The 23,996-nt window shown below is 35.4% G+C and overlaps 1 protein-coding gene and 1 pseudogene across 1 annotated transcript; both read left to right on the top strand.

The window, feature by feature from the left end:
- Positions 1-9,152: 9,152 nt before the first annotated feature.
- On the top strand, positions 9,153-10,331 carry LOC113771367 (spermidine hydroxycinnamoyl transferase-like). The gene has a single exon (XM_027315953.1). The coding sequence runs from the start codon at positions 9,153-9,155 to the stop codon at positions 10,329-10,331; it is 1,179 nt and encodes a 392-aa protein (XP_027171754.1).
- A 9,521-nt stretch (positions 10,332-19,852) lies between these two features.
- On the top strand, positions 19,853-21,315 carry LOC113771366 (annotated as a pseudogene).
- Positions 21,316-23,996: the final 2,681 nt, after the last annotated feature.

Raw genomic sequence — 23,996 nt, 5'->3', positions numbered from 1 at the left:
GAACAGTAGAAATAGGTAGAATGATATCACAATCAAGTGCGATTCTTGATTGATAAGTCATAGAACCCCTTAGAAACAAAACTAAAGTATTCAAAGGAAGCTCATGAAGCAGCCAAAGAAAACTCTCTCTCTCTCTCTCTATCTTATTTGTTGGAAATTTGTCTAATTGTTACAGAATAAAAGACTTAGCCTTATATAGGCAATACCTACCAAGAAGAAATCCAAGCGAAGCAAGGACCAACTTAATGAGACTTAAAGACTCTTGGCCCACATGGACAAGCCAAAACACGTTAAATAGCCTAATTCTCCTTTAAGACCGAATAATGATAAGAAAGCAAATGGACTCAAAACGAACAAATGAAGCTTAACTTTCTAATTCAGGCAATACAAAGTGTTGATGGCCGAATCCTTTATTCCAACAGCTACTAAGTAAACAACTAAATTGACGACTAAATAAGACGACCCAAACAAACAACCAAATTGGCCGAATGTTCATTGAACTAGCAACTTCAAATGGACCAAACGATGGCTTTAACATGAGCAAGGTTCATTTTCAACCATGTGAATTAAGTTGACACTTGACTGTCAGGGCAGCTTGATCAATCATATCAGTGGTTTTCTTCAATGTTGCCAGGCTTGACTTGTTTGTTGTGGGTGGCAATTTAGATGCCCGATTGTAATTCAATTTTAACGCGGTTTTCACATTAGTTTTGTCACACTTCGAAAATGCAACAATCACGATACCCCAAAGAATACCACTCTCCAAGATGCAATGCATCATTAATCAATACATTTTATTTGCAAAAGTAACACTTAATCTAGTGTGAAACTTATTTCTAATAATATAACAAATAAAAACAAAATGACTAAGTAACTGGTGTATCAATCCATACGTACTCATTCTTGAAATAAATAATTTAAAGACAATATTCCATCAATTGCTACTCAACTTTTCTAACAGTCATCCAACTCTATCAATTTCAATCACCATCAGTCTCAACAAACTTGTAAATGTACTTGTCCTCTACATAAAAATGTTAAAATCATGGGGTGAGCATTATTATATTCAGTGAGCAAAATATCCCTTGTCGGATCAAATATATTACATATATATATTCATATATTTGCAAATAGTTATACACATAAGCAAACAAAGTACATTAAAACAAATCATCCTTTGCACATTAGTATAAAATATAAATATTTATTAGCTCTTAAAAGTTGCAGACCTTCATTGGCACTGACTACTTAGTCTAGTGATTAGCCCCACTAGAATGGGCAGTTAACGGGACATCCAAAATACTCTTTGACCAATATTGTACATTACATGACTTCACTTTACATTGACATTGGTGGGACTATAGTCTCTACCGATTATATTGTGACTGTTAGAGCCTTTTTAACATTCATTGACATTTACTTAAGCAATTCATGCTACATTAAATAGATAGGTACATTTAACAACATTTCATATACATATATCTTTCATAGCAAAAAAATTTAGTGCAACAAGTATAGTCATACAAAGTCTATTTTCATATAGAAAGTAATAATTTAATAAACATTGCAAAAAAAATGTATTTAAGAACATACAAAGGGGTAAATTCCATTCATCTCAGTCAACTTGAAAGAAAGTCCTACTAGGTTCTCGATTCTTGCCTTACAACCCTAAAACAAGTGTCATATAACTTTGTTATGTTATATACAGTAATTGTGTGTTAACATAAATGAATATTTTCTTATTTCTAAACTCATTCCTACGGTTATGTCTATTCTTAGTATAATTTATACTCTTAAACGATTAGTTTGAAAATTTAAAACTTCCATAAAAGACACGAATGACGTATCATTGTTGATGTTGTCTTAGTAGTCTTTTCTTCTCAAATGGGAGTTTGTGTTTTTCAAAAAAAAAAAAATGCCTTAACGTAAAGGATTAGGGTTCACATTTCCCCAGGATATTATTATTGTCATTAGACTAGGAATAATTGTTAATTGTAATAAAATGACATCAAAATAGTCATAAATACCATTGTAAAATAGCAGTTATACACTAAAAGCTGAAAAATCAGCCTTAAAATTGAATTTTTCTGCTCCCAATAATACTAAAATAGTTTCAATAGAATGCTGTACTACTGTGCAAAGCAACTTACATTCTTCACTGTCCCACAATTATAATAGTCTATTTAAAAGAAACGTTGAAACCAAGAATTAGATTGGATTCATACTGACCATATCAAACGTAGACCAATTATTCATACTAGTTATTATAGTTTAAACAAAACCATTTGTGAGACATTAAAACTATTGGCCAGTGACTACTTGGGATATGTGTTCATAATATCAATTAGAATTTGACTTTCTAATAACTAGCTACTGAATTACGGGAAACGAAGGATGAAAACATGGATCTATTTAACAGTCATATAGTTATTAGCCTACAGTCCCTTTTAGTATAATTAACATCTAGTGAGTTGTGTTTAAAAAAATTCATACTACTTTAGGGTCCTTGTTAATCTTCATATAAAATCATATGGTACATTGAAATAAAGAAAGAGGTCATACTTGTGTTGTAGTTACAGATTATTATCCGAGTTCCAAATTCCTTCTCCTCCTCCTTTTCCTCTACCAAAAGTTTGCTCACTCACCCCCTCAAATATTGTTAATTTGCCAAAGAAAGAATTAGGATTTAGTTTCATGTTTAGGATATATAAATCTCATACTTAACTCTAGTAGTGTTGTTTTGGAGAAAACAAGGTTCAATTAGAAAGGTAATATCCTAATTGGTAGTTGGTAATGTCACGGAAACGGGCATGATTGATAATTGGTTAGTAATAAAATATTCATGATACTAAATGTATTTAAAATCTTACCATGGGAATTAAAGAAAATGGAATAACCACTTTCATTAAATCTTATGACTAGTATTTAATAGTATGTCTTGTTCATCTCTCTAACTAATATTGGTAAGAGAATGATTTTCAGGGATCTTACAAGTTTAGTACAAATAAAAGGATTAGATAATTAGGAGTGGAAAGGCTTCAATGAAGCTACATGGTAAAAGATAATTGTTAAAGACACGGAATTCGTTAATGAGGTCAAATAGGTTGGTTGAATTTAGGTATTGGAATTGAGAAAGACCAGAGTCAATATAGTCTTGATTGATAATGATTAACTTGTTTTAAAAAACCTCACCTTTTCTTGTATAGCTTGGATAGTATAAGACAATACGACGGTTGCCTGCTTTATTTTATTGCAAATGTTTAACTATTCTGTTTCATTGGTTGCTTATGATACCATCTTATTGTATCAAAGCAGCATGCATCCTTAAAGTGGGAGCTTGTAGACAATAATATATTCCATTACGTGAAGGGTTGTTAGAGTGCTTGAATAACTATATTGTGATCCTTTGTTATATTTTGGGCTTTCGTTTGGCTTGGTTATTGAATGAAGAAATTGTTTTCTTTTTAAAAATCAAAGACTTTAATTTAAAAAGTTCACAAAATGCAAGCACCAAAAAGTCCAAGAGAAAACCTTGGCATGATTGAGTGAAATTATTGGAGAATAAGTCTCATATCTAGATCAAAATGTAATGATTTGGATTTTTAGTAGCAGAACAACACTTATTGAACACTATGAAATGTTAATCTATAAAATTAGGAAAATGGCAAAAAACTGCAGTTGCTTGCCTGTTTGTTTGATACAATGATGACATAACTTAACACATGAGAATAAAAACCAGAAAGTGTACAAGGGAAAAGGAAACAAAAAGAAGCCCATTGACGGCATCTTCCAAAAAAATGAAGGATTAAATAGTCATAGAAGGTTTTAGTCTATAGGATTTTTGCTAGGTGTCATTTGGAATTTCTTTTAGTAATTCAAGGTGTTGTAGTAGTGTCGTTGTCAGCTAATAGCTTAACTTAAGCTAAATAACTGTTTTCCCGTTTCTATCATTCTTGTAAACCGCTCCAACTGTATTCCTTTTCCAGTCTTGCATTGACAAACCTTATAATCTACTTGGCAACTCTGATACAGCTGTAGTCTGCAAACAGTGTTGAGGCTTTTTGAATTAATTGCATGAATTGCTAATTTTGGTTTTTGTTTGAGATCCAAACAATTAATGGTGGAAAAAGTTAAAAAAGTAAACAGATTTGGGGCAGAAATATATATTGTTAGAATTACTCATGATTTACCATCTGGTTGGTTTTCATCTTCAATGCAACTAAGCACATGCCAATTTGTGGTGATGATTATCTGCAATTGATCTATAATAATGGAGGAGGTGAAGCATAATGCTAATTTTAATCTCTCTGGATAGTAGGAAAGGCATTTGTGTAGTGTATTCTTTGGCAAAAGCATGCAAGCACTTTGATGTTTTTTATTCTTGGGAGTCCCATCAATCACAATTTAACCTGCTACTGAATTTAGATATTGACGAATGCTCTATCCATCCATTATACTTTAGCACCAAAGATCATTTCTTGGTGAAATCCTTGCTAAGGATTTTTTTTCTCTTTTACTAGATGGCTGAAGTTTGATAATTTTGGAACTGCATTTACTATCATTTGCTGGCAAGGACTATAATTATGATCATACTTTGACTATTGTTGTCTGCTTTTGATTTAGTGAAAAGTCTTGGAAACCTATGTTTTTAAACTTAGATCGGACCGGCTGGTTCAACCGATTGACCAAAAACCAAATACATGTTCGGTCCAAGATTTTCAAAAACTTGGTGACAAGGATCCGGTCAAAAATTGGGGTTGACCGAAAACCTTGAACAACCGGAAAAATCTGATTTTTTCTCAAAATTCAATTTCAAACATTTTTACTCCCTAAATTTTTAACATGGCCTCCGATCCTTGAGCACAGATCCACTGCTACTGCCACATATGGCTCTTCCAACATAATATTGAATGATCTAAAGTTAAGATTAAAAGAATTAAGAAAAAAAAAGAAGAGAAGTAAAGGGAAAAAAATGAAGAATAAAAGATGATGATTTCTTGTAATGAATAGATAAAAAGATACGAAGATCTAGAAGTAAAAAAGGGGAAAAAATGAAAGCAACAGAAGAAGAAAATTGTGGCTAGAGAAAAAAGAATGAGGACAGAGAAGAAGAAGATGGGTAGTGAGAGAAACAAGGAGAAAACGTAGGAATTCAATCACTATGATAATTTTAGTGAGCCAAGTCTAACCCCTGGACCTCACTCTAAGAGCCCCACAGGTGCATACCTTTGAATTCAAACCAGTTTTGGGGTTTCAAAGTTTTATTGATTTTATGATTTGGTCCCTAGCTAGTGCCAGGAAACTATTAACACACCTAGTAACATCATATAATTTATAACTTCTATCCTAAATTCTACTATTATTTTTCAAATAAATCCTCCAATTTAATTCCAAACTTGTTGAATATATATTAAATTGTATATATTGCTACTTGGTTATATTACTTTAATTATATTTCCTTGTAAAATATTTTAGAAACATCAAACGTGCATGAACATACTTTGAGATTATTATGCTTTTAGAAATTTTACATTGTATATTAATTTTTAAAATTGAATATATTTATGACATCATGATGACGTTATTCGGTTCTTAAATGGGTTTGACCATTGACGCCTAACTCCTGACTTCGATTGAGTCGCGGCCTAATCCAAGTTTCAAAACATAGCTCTTCACAGCTCAGCCAAAAAATGCTCATGAAGCATGGTTGAAAATTTTCAAAGTTGTGACTTCATTTCGCTTGATGCTTGTAACAGTGATGGCGATTACTTCTTATGTATTACATTGCTAGGATCATGCATTAAAATGCTGTTCTTATTACTTTTGTTACTGTCAGGTGTTGGCCCTTTTAAATTTCAAAATGATATGCAAACTTGTGGATATAACGTGCAAGTGATGTGGGACATGATTAGAAGAACCGAGTTATTGATGTCACACCCTAGTAAGTTTATGCAACACTAGCATTTCTGGACAAGATGGCTACTTTTGAAGAATTCAATCAATTGCAAATATTAACTCTGTAGAAGACATGGAGAGGTTTTTAAGAAAGTGTTGCAATACTTCTATATATGAAAGTTTGTGTCGACATTTGCAACTTCTCTGCGTTATGATGTTTTCAACCAATTACAGTTTATTTCAGTTAACAGTTTTAAATCTTTTCTTTTTCAAGTAAATCATGTTTATCCCCTCCAATTTTTGCCTTAGCATTCTATTCTTTCCTTTTTCTATTTGTTGCAAATATCACAGCAACGTTATAGTTTGATGTAGGAAAAAAAGAGCCATGGAGTGGTTCACTAATTTATACTTATTTTTTTCCACTGTAAAGACTTCTTTGGAATTATAAAGTAGCAGCAGGTATATTAACAATATGATGAGTTTTACAACTATGAAATTTGAGATTATAGCTAAACCTGGCAATTGTGTGAGGGTTGAATGAGTTTTGGGTGAATTGGTGTTAGGTTTTCATTTAAATAAGTTATACTCAATCCGTCTAATTAGAAATTGAGTTGATTTTAGGTTGAATCATATTGGGTTATTTCAAACTCACTAACCCAAATATGACCCAACATATAATTTTATACATTTTAATATATATAATACCCTCTTACACACATTTACACACACAATAATTTCTGTATACACAAACACATTTTCACATACATGCACATATTTTCACACATGATAACATTTCTACACATACAAGCACACTTGTTGTTTTAATCCACACACGTGTAATAAGCTCATGCAGAGAGATTCCTCCATATACACTTGGTTTCCAAAGAAAAAAAATCCTACGAAAATTTTGTTTAGATCACCTCGATAGATTTTTTTCTAATGAAACACTGTTTTATTGATTAGTTTGCCCAATCTTTATTTCTTTTTCTTTTTTCTTTTTTCTTTTTTCGGGTGGTGGTTAGGGATCAATGAAAACCAAAAGCACCAAAGTAATGACATAACCAAATATGTGAATTGGAGGGGTTGAATCCAGAATATTAAAAAAAGGATATGCAGACATTTCCTGTTGCAATCACCATTTTGCTTGGTAAAAGATTCCTACGTATAGATACTTTAATTTTATGGAATTTTTTCTTGTAAACATCTCTATATCTTTGCAGCTGTAGGATTCAGGACACCATCATTTGGTCCAAATCGAATCTCCCCGGCAAAGACTAGCTTCTATGCACTATACACACACACACACACACACACACACACATATATATATATATATATATATTAAAAATCTACTTACCTAATTAATGTACCGTGTATGCACTCATTTTCTGGAAATACCAATAGATATAATTATTTTGTATTTCCCAAGGAAAAAAGGAAAACAAGGGAAAAAAAAGAAGATAAAAAATCTTTTCATGGCTTACTCATGTTTAAAATAACAATGAAGGACCATAAAAGTTTTTCATTTCATTTCATAAAACTATGACAGTCCATTTTAGCAATTTTCCCTTGGTAATCTCGTGATACATAGAATGAAGTTGGCGATCTCTACAATCCATCACCTCAGCATAATAATTCTACTACGACACGCTGCCAACCGAATATGTGATTTGAGGTCTCGCAGTTGGTGACGCCATCTAATGATCAAACCCAAACGCATTACCCACCCACCACACCTCACGCCGTCCCACCCTTCTCCTTCTCTTCTAATGATGAAACCCAATGGTGGTAATGACTATTTCCAGGTCTTCAACTTCTCCTGTATATATTTAAATATTCAATTCTAGAATTGGCTAGATTCCAAAAATACGCGTCTGCCTCTCTCTTATGTTCTCCTTTGTGCATAAATAATTGTCAAGCCACAAGAACTGAGGTCGTGAAGAAGGAGAGGTTGGCAATCGAGGGAATAGTTGCGTTGAGATCCAAGGCTCCAAGCGGAGAAGAAAGAGAAGAAATGATTGTTTTGAAAGAGGTGGGAATGAGGCTGCCAGGTATCGAAACCTTGAGGGATAAATTTTTGGTAAACTATTTTGTGGACTTACCCAAACACGAGAAAATTGATGGATAAGCAAATTTTTTTTGCCGAAAATGACTTCCATAGAAAATATTTTATCCCCAACGAAACGAGCCCTTAATGAAAGTTAATGTTACTACTACAAGAAATTGATTTCCCTAGGACGAATCGTCTAGTTTAGTGCATATTACATTTTTAAGTGGATATTCAATTTAAAAACCCAAACCGCCCAAATATTATTTGACTTTCTTTCACCCAATCCGAAACTAATCCAATATCCAACTGACTCGATGCAATCTCTCAAATTAGTGGACAGATTGGATGGATTGTTAGATTTCGAATATTTTTGCCAGTCATGATTGTAGCTTTGGGTACTCATATTTGTACTAAACTAACATATGAAAAACTAGTTTACAACTATTCAAATTTTTTATATAAAAATCTAAGTGCTTTGCGCTCTTTCTCACCCAAATGAACCTATTAAATTAACACATACATAAAAAAAAGTATCAATATAGTACCAAAAATGGTAAAACAATAAAATAACCAAAATATTTAAATAGATTATAAATAAATAATTAATTTTTTATTTAAACCATTTAAATCCATCAATTTAGATCCATTATTAAATGGTTCTAAAGGAACTGATTAAATTTCATCACCATTCATTAAGTCGAAATCATTTGTGAACCATTTATAAAGTTGACCGAAGATCACTAAATTTTTCAAAAGTTTCATTTTGCCCATTAAACATTTTTTCGTTCCAAACAACCCATTAAACTCCTGAAAGTGTTTTGAAGGGTTATTTTGAACATTTCGCATATAGCCCATTAGCCCCAATTGGGTTGTGTGTTTAGTGAGCTATAATGTACTTCGCCCTTCATATTACCATCACCAATAAAAACTCCCGACTTCTGAAATCCTCCTTTGCCACTCCTTTGCTATCCTCGAACCACCTTCTTCTCCATTTCTTGTCAAAATGGAACAAAAATTGAACATTACGTTCAAAAATTCTTACTTAGTAAAGCCATCTGCTCCAACATTCCAAGGTCATATGCCATTGAGCCTATTTGATCAAACTGGGTTTTTAATCCATATTCCCACTGTTCATTTCTACAAACCTCCTCCACCACAATTCACACAAGACGGCTCCCTCATTAATAAACTAAAGAGCTCGTTGGCCATGGCTCTAGTGCACTTCTACCCTTTAGCAGGACGGATAGTGCTAATGGAAGTTGGACGAATGGAGTTAAATTGCAATTCCGCCGGAGCTCAACTACTTGAAGCAGTTTGTCAGGAAACTCTTGATCAAATAGGAGATTTTTCACCAAGCCCAATGTTTCATAATCTTGTCCCTTCACTGAACTACAATGATATGGAAAATCTCCCATTGTTGGCCATACAAGTGACAAAATTCAAAGATGAGAACATTGCTCTCGGCATAGCCATCTCACATATAATTGCTGATGGACAGAGTGCATTCCACTTCATTATAGAATGGGCTCGCTTAGCGAGTGGCAACAGCATTTTCACTAAGCCCTTCCTAGACAGGAGAGTTCTACGAGGTGATACAAGGGTTCCAAGAAGTGGTGGAGAAAGAATAGATGTGAATTCGCACGCTGCAAATCCTCATTTACCATTACCAATAGTGATCGGGGAAACAAGTGCAAAAATCCAACAAGAGAAGAAAACTTCGATAGATTTGCTAAAACTATCGACAAAAGAAATCGAGTTTTTGAAGAGTCTTGCCAGTGATGGCATGGTTCCCGTCATGAAACGGCCCTACAGCACATTTGAGGTGATTTCGGCACACCTGTGGCGATGTGCATGCAGGGCCAGACTACTCATCCATGAACAGCCTACAGTGTTGTCATTTCCAATTAATTTTCACAAACTTATTCAACCACCATTGCCTGTTGGATATTTTGGTAATGCAATGCTTTATATCCGATCTGTGGATTCGTCAGGCAACTTGTTAACAGGTACATTGGCTAATACAGCAGCCAAGATAAGGAAGACCATCCTAGCAGTAACAAGTGAATTTCTATATTCCGAGGTTGAATTTCTGCAGATGCAAACAGATTTATCCAAATTTCAAGAAAGACATGACCATATGGAATATCTTGGCAATCCTAACCTCACCATTTCAAGCTGGCTGACGTTCCCATTCAATGACCTAGATTTTGGCTGGGGGAAATCATTAGGCATGGTTGAAGTATCTCACAATGGGGATGGGGATTTTGTTCTTTGTGGTGACCGTCACAGTGAAGTAGTGGTTAGTGTGTGTTTCCAAGAGGAATACATCAAGAGTTTCAAATATTACTTTTATGAGATATTTGGAGATATGAATAAGGAGGATTGAGGTACAGACAAAGACGATCCTACTATCACTTTCCATGAGTTTCAAGTATGAGTTTGCCTATTTTCTGTATAATTTGAATTATAATTACTCCTATGAGAACTTGTATTTCAACTTGTGCATTAGCAGAGCTTGCTTTCTATTTCGATGGTCATTTTTTATGTTTTCATTAAATAATAATGATGGGTATCTTTATTTTGGTTTAAAGAAATTCGTTTAGATGCATATCTAAGAATGTTTGTTGATTAAAAAGATAAAGAAAAGCACATATGAAATAACTAAAGTAATCGAGTAAAATAAATTGATCTATTTGGTTGAACATTATTGTCTAATTCTGTTGGAGATTATTATATCTAACACAAGATTTGTTTTTCGATTCTCCACGTCTCAGATCTATTATCATGTCTAGGTTCATTCAAATCACTTGTTGGAAAAGAACTGATGATGGAAGTTGATGTACAGTTTGGATTGAGTGGTCTCTATCAATGTTCCTTACGATTTATGTATGTTGTGGTAAGTATAATTGCTGTATTCGTCATGGAATATACTCTCTGCCAGCCGAGAGGATAGAAATGATTTCTTCTGAAAAGAAAAATCGGTTAAAGTAAATATAACAAGTGTAGCAAGACATTGTTGTTGGGCCAGCCCATTTGTGCAAGTGAATAAAGCTTGAGGGTTTCTCAACCATAAATACGCAACAGATCTTCTGTCCTACACCCTGTGTCACTCTCTGTTCCATTTTTTATTACATTATTATTTCTCCTTCATAAATATCATGTTTTAATTCTTTTTTGTTTTCTTAAAATTCAATAACTATTAATTAAATAAAAAATAAATACAACAGCTTAAAAAAAGTAATATATAATAGAAAATTAAAAAATACAGCAGAAAATTCATAAAAAATCTCATTTTTTATGCATTTTGATTTTTTGAATTTTGTTAAATTTTGTGTATTACTCAATTAATAGTTATTAGATCTTAAAGAAACAAAAAAGAATTAAAACATGATGCTTATGAAGGAGAAATAGCAATATAATAAAAATGGCACAAAGAGTGACACAGGGTGTGAGACATAAGATTCGTTGCACCATAAATATAAGAAGCTGCCGCACAAGCTAATAAGAGAAAGAGAGAAAAGGACAGCCGTCACTTTGAGAGAGACGAAGAGAGAGAAAGAGTGAGAGCTAGAGAGAGAAAATTCTTTGCAACTTTGACGCCTCAGTTGGAAGGTGATTTGAAGTCCGATTGAGACAAAATTTTACACACGCGATCCTCTCGTCAAACTCTACTCATCTACCGGTTCAGATTTCAGATTTTCTTTTCGTTTGGTAATACCTTTTCAAACCCACTTCTTTAACAGTTGTAATTTTTTGGGGTGATTTTGTAGCTTGGTTGGTGGTGGTGATATTATTCTCATCTGAATATTTTGGATAGACTTGTGTATTTCCATTATTGTGATAGTAGAGATTTTGACTGGACTAGATCCCGTGGTTTTTCTCAATTTGAATTTTTCATGTAAAAATCTTGGTGTCATGTGTCCTTTATTTTCACTACAAGAATTTTGGTCATCAGTGATAACTACTTTTCGTCACAAATAATCAAAAAGTCGTCACTGATGACCATTATTGACAACATTTCAGTTGTCGCAAGGTCGTCACTGAATCTCCGTCGGTAAAAGTATACAGTGACGACTTTAAAGTCGTTAGTAAATAGAACCTTTTTTATGACAATCTATGTTGTCAGTAAAAAATGAAAGTATACAGTGACGACTTTAAGGTCGTCACTGAATGAAAATTTTAATGACAACATATGTCATCAGTAAAAGCTATAAATCTAGTGACAACACCTTCTCTTGTCAGTGATGCAAGTGATGCATGAACGCATGATAGTGAAGGCATAGGGGAATTAGTGACAACTTTGTTGTCAATAAACCCCTGATCAACTGTGGCAACAATCCCTTATCAATAGACAGTTTTGATTGAGTGACAATAACAATTGTCAATAAAGACATCCTGCCTAGAAAAATACTACTCATTTACAACACCTTACACATGACTTTCCTACTACAATAATATCTAAAAAATGAAAATATCAGCAATGTTTAATAAATAACAAATGTAGGCACCCGTTACAATAGAATATGCCAAAATAATATATTAAATATTCAAATGTCATAAATAAGTGCAACATCATAGTACAAATAGTTTCATAAGTTTGAGTAGAACAAATACTACTCATATAAGTCAAGGCTGCACTAAAAAACATATTCCAAGTCCCAAAACATATCCTGCGCTTCTAAAACATTTTCTAAACTTAAGACAGCACTATAACCACAGTTTTTGAGCAGCCGTACTGCTAATCTTCTTCGAAACCTCCAAAATGAGCAATGTATCTACAATAAAGTAGTAAAGTTATTAGTAAAGTTATCAGGTGACAAAAGCAAAACAGTCTCTAATTGCTAAATAAACAACAAAAGTTGAATATCATGAATATATGATAAATACATCAATGTAAGAGATAAATATGCAGTAGCATTCCATTTTTCATTTTCTTGGGATAGTGGCATTCCGTGATGTATGACACTTAAAGTTGATGGGACATATTCACTTTCCTAGCACTTCAGCCTCAAAGCAATATCTTTGTTATCAATCAACTTCAGTCATGTAATATAACAAATATGCACAGATTCAAGGCTAAATAAGACTTGGCAAAATCCAAAAAAGTATTTTCCAAGTTTTGAGAGGAAGGAAGGGAGTTAGCTGATTTCATCCACTACAATCCTGAAACCAAGAAAACAAAGTCCTTAGTCAGAGAAATGCACCTGTCCTTCTAAATCCATCACCTAGTTCTTTAAATAAGTCAACTAAGTAATTTCTCCTGCATTAACTGTAGGCACTCAGCAAGTTCATAGAGAACTCAATATTAATTGGCCCCAGGAACAACTACGAACCTTGCAAAACTATAATGTTCTATAACTGCCAAGACCACAGACCAAACACACTCTGCCCTGTGCAGGACAGAGGAGATCCTATATTTATCATATTTATCTACTGCAAAACAGTCTCTATTCTTTAGCCCTTCTGTGCTCCTCAAATTAATATCATGAAACAGAAACACTATTGAAGCTTTTTTTTGTGTAATGTTATTGTTTCATGATAACAAAGCTATGATAAAGCCACAAATGTACTCCCAAGATCAAAACACCATCTGATTAGAACCTTGTGTTGACAGAAGTAATTCTTAAATGTCCCTCCTCAGTCTTGATATTACAAGTTAATATTGTCACCTACCAATAACTAATTTGCAATAACTTATGTTAACTTTAAACCATAGCAGCCATTATATCTATTTAGACAAGTATATATAGTTGAAAATTGCTTACCAATCAGTTCGTTCAGATGTGCCTTCATCGTCTTACTTGTTGGCTTGCAGCTGTGCTTTCAAAGATTTAAGGAGATCTTGCATTTCACTTTGTTGGTTCTGCATTTCACTTTGCTGGTTCACAAGCTTCTCCATAAGTTGTTGTTGAGATTGGACTGTTATTTCCAACTCAGCTGAGCGCTTCTCCGCTTGTTCTGCTCTTTTCTTGAAATCATCTATCTCTGCAAGCTTTTGGGCAATTATTCCAGCTTTGGAGGGACCACGACCATGTACGTATCCGGTTACACGTCCAGTTACTTCAATGGAAATGTCTTCTTCAGTCCTATTTGCACCACTGGATTCAGATTCCAACTTTTTCTCCTTCATCATGCTCTGTCACAAAGGTAAATTCTGAAGTTAGACTTTCATAAGAGTTGTACAACAATATTAGAGTACCAATTCCATTTTTCTTACTAAGTTCATAGCAGATGTTTCGTCAACCATTGCATTCTTCTTCTTGCTGTAATGGGTGATGTCATAAAGTTCTATTGGTCCAACTTCCCTCCCTTCTTATGTTTCCTGTTACAATAAGAAGTTAAATAACCTGCCTAAACAATCCAAAAGACATGTCTTCAAGATAATCAAATACCCGGTCAGCTTTATGACGAAGAAAGGATTTTGTTCCAGCTGTATGAGCAGTTTTTTGCTTTGATCTATTGATCTTGTTCCTCTCACTTATCTTCTGCACTTATCAAGTTCAGCTGTGATCAAAATTTAACACACAAAAAACATGAGAAAGAACAATAGTAAATGATCAAAAGTCGGCCTCTATACCATAAAATTTAGACTACAGAAATAGTCACAAAGGTAAATCCAATCAGATTCTTCAACATATTGTGGACGATTTGCAAGTGCTTCCTCTTTTGTACTAAATTTCTTGAAAATCTTGTGAAAATTGTATCGTCGACTTCTGTACTGTGTATTTAACTGCTTAAGAAGTGCTGGCTTAACATGTTCTCCTTCATCATAAGCAAAACTATTCTGAAATATGAGTGAAAAATTATTGTAAATGTCAGAAAAAGTGCATAAATGACCTGTTGCAGAACTAGTTGTTACCAAGTCAAGAAGAAAAACAAGCCTTCAAAACAATTTCACTTACATTAACAAGTTTTAGCATTCCTTCTCTATCAGATTGTTGGAGTTTGGACCATTTTTCTGCTTTCCATTTGCCATATTTACGAATGACACAACTTGCCTCTGAGATGTACTGTTGTGCCCCTTCTCCAATTACTCTTCCACTAACTTCAGAGACCTGGACTTTTACCTTTTTGCCGGCCTTCTTTTCCTTGGACAGTGCAATATTGCGAGTATATCCTCTTTTCCTAGTTACATTGATACCACCTATCCAAAACATAGTACACAGTTATGAATGTGAGTAGAAAAATCTGAAATGAAATTAGCTGTGTAATATAAATTACAAGTAAATCTCATATACCGGTATCATTCTGTTGAACATCATCGCTCTCATTATTCCGGTCACTTCCACAACCAATGGACTGGTTAGATCCGACTTGTACTGAAGTAGGAGTAGTATTTTGCTGCTCAATAGATGTAGGAGTTGTCAACTCATGTCTTGATGATCCTGTAGCAGTTTTGCGACCATTTGAGGTAGTAGGATCCTAAAATCCAGCCAACTACACATTAGAAATGTATTTTTCAAATATTGCCAACTACCAAAAGTAAGAACTAACCTCAGTCTCATCAAATAGGCGAATTTGAACTGACTTTCTAGATAGGCTGAATTCAGCACCATTATTGGCATTGCTAGCCAGACTACCTTTTGGGCCACCAACTTGCTATAGTGAAGTAAGAAATACACAGCAGGTTTAGATGCTTAATTGTTTAAAACCAATGGTATAAAGAAGTGAAGGTACAAGTACATAGCAAGGTCAATTTTCATCACCTGTTCACCTATTTTTTCTCTAGCTTCTGCTGCATTAGGTATTTCAGCACCTCGAGTTGGTCGCATAGGACATTTTCCTTTCTTCCCTGGCCCAGCCATGTAACTACATGATAAAAAGATATCAATCAGCCATGCATTTAGACTAAATATGTCTAAAATGCCAGGACATTTTACAATTACCAGCATGCTCACCCGAAGGAGGAACTTAATTAATATGCCTTGTATTTTACAATAGATATTGCAAATTAGAAGATAAGAGTGACTAAAAATAATTCAAGATAAGAAATACACTTGATTTGAACCAAATGTTACATTGTAACTATAAATAGAAACTGAAAATGTTATTTACAACATCGTTTAGTCAGACTCATAGTCATCACTTTCTACAAATTTTTCACTTTCATCTTCACTCGAGCTCAATTGCTGAATCTCATCATCATCAACAAAAAAATCATCCATTTTCCTGGCATGTTTAGCTGAAGAATCAGAATTTAGGATGCCAGTTTCTACAGCTTCATCAGCTAGCATATCACCTCTTTTCAAGTTAGACAAATCGACATTCTCTTGAACCCCAATTAGGTCTTCAAGATAATCTTCTTGGTAAACTTGTTCTTCTTCACATGATTTATCCTCATCCTTTTCAAGAACAGCATATGATGAACGTGGACAGACTGACTCGACAACATGCCAATCACCTCCAAGCCTCATATCCTTTACGTAAAAGACCTGTTCGGCTTGGGAAGCGAATACAAATGGCTGGTCTATATACCATTTTTTTGACAAATTGACGCTGCTTAGATTACTCTGTTTGTCTATTTTAAGACATGAGCTATTTTTCAAGTCCCACCAATCACACTTGAACAGAACTACTCGGCTTTGACTGAAGGAGTATTCAACCTCTAAGATATCTGTAATAGCACCATAGAAGTTTATTTCTACATCAGCATGCTCACCCTTCACCATAATGCCACTATTCTGGGTTTTTCTGTCTACCTCACGTGTTTTGGTATGAAATCTAAACCCATTGACATTACAACCAGGATATTTGATCACTCTAAAATCCAGTCCTTTGGCCAAAGACAACAATTCATCACAGCATCTGCCTTGTGTATGCATGTAAGTGACCTATATGACCCAAATAAGAAATTAGAATGACTGAACAAATTAACAACTATATAAATACCACAAGTTTTCTAGTAGTTTGTTCCATACTTACACGATCTTCAAACCACTTTGGAAACTCTAAATCGTGCATCTGCTCTACATTCGACACATTTTGCTGCTGAAGCAATTCTTTGTGCATCCTATACAATAGTATTATTAGTTATCTATGTGCTACGGTTAGTGATATAATTGACTAAACATATAACACTTCTCATATACATAAGGTAATAAATTTATTACCTTATGTAATCATCAATTTCTTCACAATTTTTCAAGATGAATAAATGTATTTTCATCAACTCTGATTCACTTAAGCAACAAAATGTTGCTGCCCCAAAAGGCCGAGCCATTCCAGAAAAAATAGACAACTTTCCAGCAGCCTCAAAGCGTTCGGTGTTTCTTTCTGGTTCATTAAATATTGTAGGAACATTGTGCAAGTACCTGGAAATGAATGTTAGACATTCATCATCCAAGTAACGCTCAACAATGCATCCTTCCGGTCGAGCTCTGTTGTGCACATAACCTTTGTATTGACCCATTTTTCTGTGTCACAAAAATGCAGCCATAAGATGTCACAGCAGTACGACCCTAGGAAGCAAAAGAAGATTCAGTCTTAAAATAGCCTTTACACTACCTCTCAAATGGGAACATCCACCGGTATTGTGCTGGGCCAGCAAGTTTTGCTTCAGCAGGTAAATGGACCATTAAATGGACCATTACATCGAAGAAATTTGGAGGGAAAATTTTTTCAAGTTTGCAGAGTATTACAACAATGTTTTTCTCCTGTGCATCTAACTCATCTACATAAAGAGTCCTGGAACAAATTTTCCTAAAAAAATTGCTTAGTTCTACCAAAGTTTGGGAAACATCCTTTGGCAGCATGCCTCTAATTGCTAATGGAAGTAGACGTTGCAAGAATACATGATAATCATGACTCTTCATCCCTGAAATTTGGCACTCTTTTGGCTTAACACAATGAGATATGTTTGAGGCAAATCCATCGGGGAACTTGAGTGAGCTCAAAAACTGGCATAGTTTTTGTTTTTCGCTGCGTGAAAGAGTGTAGCATGCAGCGGGCATCACCTTTGAATCCCCTTGAGTTTGAAGATGCAATTCTTCCCTCAATCTCATTTCCTTCAAATCCTCTCTAGCTTGCCAAGTGTCCCTATTTTTGTGTCCCGTACCCATCACTGTAGCCAACAAAATTTCACACACATTCTTCACGATATGCATAATGTCCAAGTTGTGTCTAATTTTGTTAGTACTCCAATATGGCAGCTCAAAAAAAATGCTTTTCTTCAACCAATTTGACTGATTTTGCATGCGTTTTCTTTTCTTCTCTTTAAGCAATTCAGGTGCCTTACCAAACACCATTTGATCAAACTCTTGAAGTTGTTCAAAGATTTCTTCACCGGATAAAGTTCTAACAGGCTGTCTAAGATCACTCTTGCCATTAAATGACTTTCTTTCTCTGCGCCATTTATGGTCCGCTGGCAAAAATCGCCGGTGCCCCATATAGCAACATTTTAATCCATTTCTCAGATATACACTGGTTGTATCATCTAAACAAATAGGACAGGCCTTATAACCTTTCGTACTCCACCCTGACAAATAGGCATATGCTGGAAAATCACTTATAGTCCACAATAGAGCAGCCCGTAACATAAATTTTTCCCCCACGGCTGCATCATAAGTCTCAAAGCCAGTGTCAAAAAACTCTTTCAACTCATCAATTAGAGGCCTAAAAAATATATCCATATCATTTCCTATGCACTTAGGACCTGGAATAATCATTGATAACAGGAAAAAAGGGTCCTTTAAGCATTTCCAAGGTGGTAGATTGTAAGGAACAAGGATTACAAGCCATATACTATATGCATTATTCATGTTTCCATAGGGATTGAAACCATCAGTTGAAAGCCCCAACCTAACATTACGAGAATCTTCGGCAAAAGATGGGTGACTGTTATCAAACTCCTTCCAAGCTATTGAGTCAGCAGGGTGTGTCATTGTGTTTTCCTTGGGAACGCGTCTCTCTTTATGCCACCTCATATCTTGAGCTATCTCCTTGTTTATGAATAGTCTTTGCAACCTTGACTTTAAGGGGAAATAGCGAAGCACTTTTCTAGGAATTTTAGAACCCGGGGATTTATAACGAGGTGCTTTACATTTTTCATTTGGGCAGTGATCGAGGCTTTCATTTTCTTTCCAATAAAGTGCACAATCATTTTCACATGCATGTATTTTTTCACACTTGAGTCCTAGCTCACGAATTAAATTTTTTGCATCATAGTATGAGCTAGGAATTGATGCCATGGGGAAGACTTGAATGAGGAATTTCAGCAGCATATCGATGGATTTGCAAGTCCACCGATTCATAGTTTTCAAATGAAGGATATGGACAACAAAGGAAAGTTTTGAGTACTTATCACAACCCGGGTAGAGACTTTTTTCAGCTTCAGATAATAATCTAAGAAACTTACTTGCTTCCCCCTCTTGCTTATTTGGTATATCCCTATTATGTTCCCCCGAATTTCTCCAATTCTCGCCAAAGTTTGCAGTACCAACGTCATTTAACATTTCTTGAATATCATCTGACTCACTGTTTTCTTCATCTAAAACTATGTTATCATCTTCATCCTCATCAGAATCCTCAAACCTTTCACCATGATATACCCACCTAGTATAGCTCTCAACAATTCCCCTACACAAATGACTTTTCATGACCTCCATAGTTTGATCCTCAAAGTTGTTGCACCCTTTACATGGACAAGGGAGCTTATATGTGGGATCCTTGCCTAAATAAGCGAACTGAACAAATTCTTTCACTCCTGCCAAATATCTAGGATGCAAGTAATCTTTAATTGTCATCCAACTCCTATCCATGTTTTTTCAAAAGCACCGTTGATCCTAACACAAAAAAATATGCAACCATGATATTACAACAACACATATAATAAATATAGGAAATTAATCTTCCCATACAACAATAATAAAAATTAAACAAAATACAACACAGCTATTACTAAATTCAAACATGTCACAATGTAAGCATGTGAGGAGGCTGTGTGCAATGCAAAACACAATGTAAGGCAGATAGGAATTAATTCTGGAGTCTTGTGAGATTTTCTTGGCAAGCACTACTGTATCCCGGGCCACACAGACAATGATCACCATATCAGCTTAGTTAACAACATAGCCAGGGCCAGCTAATCAAACCAGAAGTTTCAGGGATGAGGAGGCAAAGTTTAAGCTGTGTAAGGTTCGATCAGTACAGTTTGGACAGAAGGGCAAGCCATACCTGAATACCTATGATGGTCATACCATTCGTTACCCAGACCCACTCATCAAGGCCAATGACACCATCAAACTTGACCTGGAGACTTTTTTGATTACTGAATTCATCAAGTTTGATGTTGGGAATGTTGTCATGGTGACTGGGGGAAGGAACAGAGGTTGGGTTGGAGTAATCAAGAATAGAGAGAAACATAAGGGAAGCTTTGAGACCATCCATGTCCAAGATGCCACAGGTCACGAGTTTGCAGCATGAGAACAAGGAATTGCAGACTCCATAGGTCCTTAGCCACTCTATTATGGAGGGATAACAAGAACATTTCTGATATTGAAGTTTAGTCACTTTTGACAATTAAACTACTTGAGGTAGTTGCTGTCCCATTACTTTCATTAGAAAGTGACCCAAAAAGTTCCATCAGATGCCTCAACATGTACAGGCATCACAGCAACAGATCTCATATGAACATAAATGCTGCTACATTTGGACAAATTTCCAACTCAGCGTTTTGAAAGGGAAGGGGAGGGGGAGAGCATGAGTCCACACACAGCACTTTAGACACCGCTAGACATCAAAAATCACTAAAACCACTAACAAGGAGACAAAAAATATTAAGAAAGATGTGTGTGAAACAGTCCTTACAGAATTAAGCAGAAGTTCTGGGCTAGTCCTGAAAATAAATTAAAAAATGTAAAGTTATACAAATCTCATGAATCTAATAAGCATAGCGATTGAAACTAACTAATGTGACAACAGTAAAGAGCAACATACTTCAGTTCAACTTCAGGTTTGTTATGTCTTTCAACTTCTTGACAAGGGAAGTTCTGCAGTCAGTTTTTGCCAAGGCAAAGGAAATCATCAAAAGGCACCACTTCTCATCAAAGAAAACATGGCAATGTTATAGTGGATAAGATATCATCTTTATGTAAAGTAACAATGCCAAGATTCAGATTCTATCTGTTTCCGATCATATTCTGTGATTTCAATCAGAAAAGTATATTAAATAAAAAATATGAAGTTGTTTCTGAATTGTTAGAGACTCAGAGGCAAAAGTTCAGCCAAACTTGTATCTGACAAAAGTTAGAAGACACAACATTGGAAAAGGTGCAAAGCCCTAGGTGTCTCCCCCAAAGGACAAAGGTATCAAGTTGTCAGTTATAGAGGAACAAAGGAAAAGGATTGCTGCCCAGGCGGCCACTACTGCCTAATTTTTTTACTATTAGCGTCTTTGGGAGGGTAACATTTTACTTGCAAAACTAGTATTAAGATGTTGCAATTTTTGAGTTGGGTTTAATGTTTTATTTGTCTTGTTTAGTTACAGTTTTGGACATTAAATATTTGTGTTGGCGCGGTGATTGCACTGCTATCTAGAACCCTACAGTTACAGGTTTAAAAAAAAATACATATAGATATATCACTAGTTTCTGATAATGTGCCGCCATTGATGTTCTTTTGTATGCATATTGTTTGTATGTATGTTCTTTTGTCACCTTATCTATTCCTTTTGTGCTCTGCAGGGCTGTCAAATCTACTTAAGAGAGCAGAAGATGGCAAGAAAATCACTGGAATGACGATCAGCAGAAGAGGACCATCAATCTCTCATTTATTTTTTGCTGATGATTCTCTAATATTTTGTAAAGCTGAGCCCAGTCAGGCTAAGGAGCTAATGTACTTGCTGAAGAGATACGAGGAAGGCTCAGGTCAAATTATCATTTTGGAGAAGTCATCTGTATTTTTTAGCAAAAATATGTCCAGTGTTAAGCAAGATGATATATGTAAGGAGCTGGGGAAAATACAAAAAGTCAGTCAAGGGAAGTACCTGGGTCTACCAATGGTGGTCACTAGAACTAAGGAACAGGTGTTTGGTTTTGGGAAGGATAATTGCCAGAAAAGAATAAACTCCTAGAAAAACAAATTTTTGAGTGCTGCTGGGAAGGAGGTGCTACTTAAGGCAGTGACTATGGCGATGACCACCTATGCTATGTCATGTTTTAAATTGTCATCTAAGCTGTGTAAATACATTAGTTCCAGGATGGCTAGATTCTGGTGGGGTGAGAAAGATGGAAAAAGCAAACTGCATTGGTGTTCCTGGAAGAAGTTGGCTCAAGAAAAGGAGAATGGAGGGTTGGGTTTCAAAGACCTGCTGAGATTTAACAGAGCATTGCTGGGGAAACAGGTGTGGAGACTCTTAACCAATTCTTTCTCTTTTAGTGAGTAAGGTTCTCAAAGCTAAGTATTACCCCAACGAGTCACTACTCAGAAGCAAAGTACCTAAAACAGCCTCCTGGATCTGGCAGAGTATTATGGGAGCAAGAGAGGAGGTGGAGGAAGGTATAAGGAGGAAGATAGGAAATGGGAGGAGCACAATGGTATGGGACGACAAAGGTGGTGGAAAAGGAGAAAGCAGAAGCATTAGGTGAATTCTTGAAGCTGACAGGATTAGGAAAGAAGGCATGACCTTTCTCTTGCCTGGTGGCATTGGTTAGCTTCAAGAGGCCATTTGGTGTGATTTCAGCTATGCCATCCAGGCTCAAGTTTGACGACCGGAATCCGTTGTAGGTGATACTAAGGTCCTGGGAAGATCCAAAGCCAGATAGAGTGGAAACCACAAGCAGTATAAGCTTGATTAGAATCAACATGGCTAGCTAATGGCTGATACTAGCTTCAAGTTCTCTCCAAAATCTGACAATGGTTTTAAGTATATCCTTTGCTTGTCAGTAAGATATCAGCAGTATTAATTGACTCTCGCAAGAGACCCGGACAAGAGATTCTGATTGCCGGGCCTGGCGGACATTGAAAATATCGGATGATTGTGCCAATGGCTGATAAAAAACTTATCAATTTTTCCGGTCACTATCATTAGTCCATCCAGGAACAGTCATTGTCACGTGCATACTGATATGTAAATCCCTTATCCGCACCAAAGAATTAACTCATGGCATATTAATCTTATTCCATAATAGTACCTATTCAATCTAGGTCCCTGCCTCCTTCGACTCGACAACATTTAACAAGTACTTCGCAAGCCTCTAAACAAGAATAGACTGAGAAGAATGACAAAGTGAAATGCACTAGAATACCAAGAAATTAGCCAAAACAAGGGGAACACACACACACACACAAGGCGAGATGCAAATATATAGCAGTTGGAGAAGCTAAAGTTGACCTTTCTATTTTAAACCCCATAAATAATCTGTTTATCATACTACAAAAACATATAGCAGATCGAAATCTTGTAAAGTTTTCAATGAATAACCAATCAAACAACTAAGTTTTTTTAGCAGCGGAAGGTTTTATTTTGTCAGTCTCTAGATCAAAAAGAAGAAAATTTTGCCAAATATACGTGTCAAATTAAACCTAATTGATCAGCTATAGTTGACGACGACCGTTTCCTAACTCAGATTTCAGTTCTATCGCAGTTTTTGGATAAAATATCAAACTTGTCATTCTCAAGTCTGAATGGAATTTAAATCTAAACGGGGGAATTCATTAGGGGCAAACCATTTGGGGGAAAATTAGGGAGGCAAAAGAGAATCAGCATACCTTTTTTTGTAGACAGTTGCTGCTAAATGTGGTCTTCTATTTCATCATTTCCCAGCCAAGATCGATTAGCAGATGGCGAGGAGATGTTTCTTGGTTCTCGGCGAGGAGATGTTTCCGGCAGAGATGAGCAGTGTGTTTTTTGGTTCTCGGCAGAGATGAGGAGCAGAGTGTGTTTTTTGGTTCTAAGTGTTGCTTGTTGGCTGTTGGCTCATGGCTGGTAGCGTTTTGTTCGGTGAATGACTAAACATGACCGCGAGTTGTTGGTTTCACTAAGTGTTCAAGTCAATTCCGCGCTTCTCCTCAAACTATTGACTTTGAATGAAAATTCAATTCCTTACATTTCCCC

Source organism: Coffea eugenioides, chromosome 5 (genome assembly GCF_003713205.1).
Source record: "Coffea eugenioides isolate CCC68of chromosome 5, Ceug_1.0, whole genome shotgun sequence".
Lineage (NCBI taxonomy): Eukaryota > Viridiplantae > Streptophyta > Magnoliopsida > Gentianales > Rubiaceae > Coffea > Coffea eugenioides.
The sequence above is the reverse complement of the archived record's forward strand: the minus strand, read 5'-3'. Positions and strand labels throughout refer to the sequence as shown.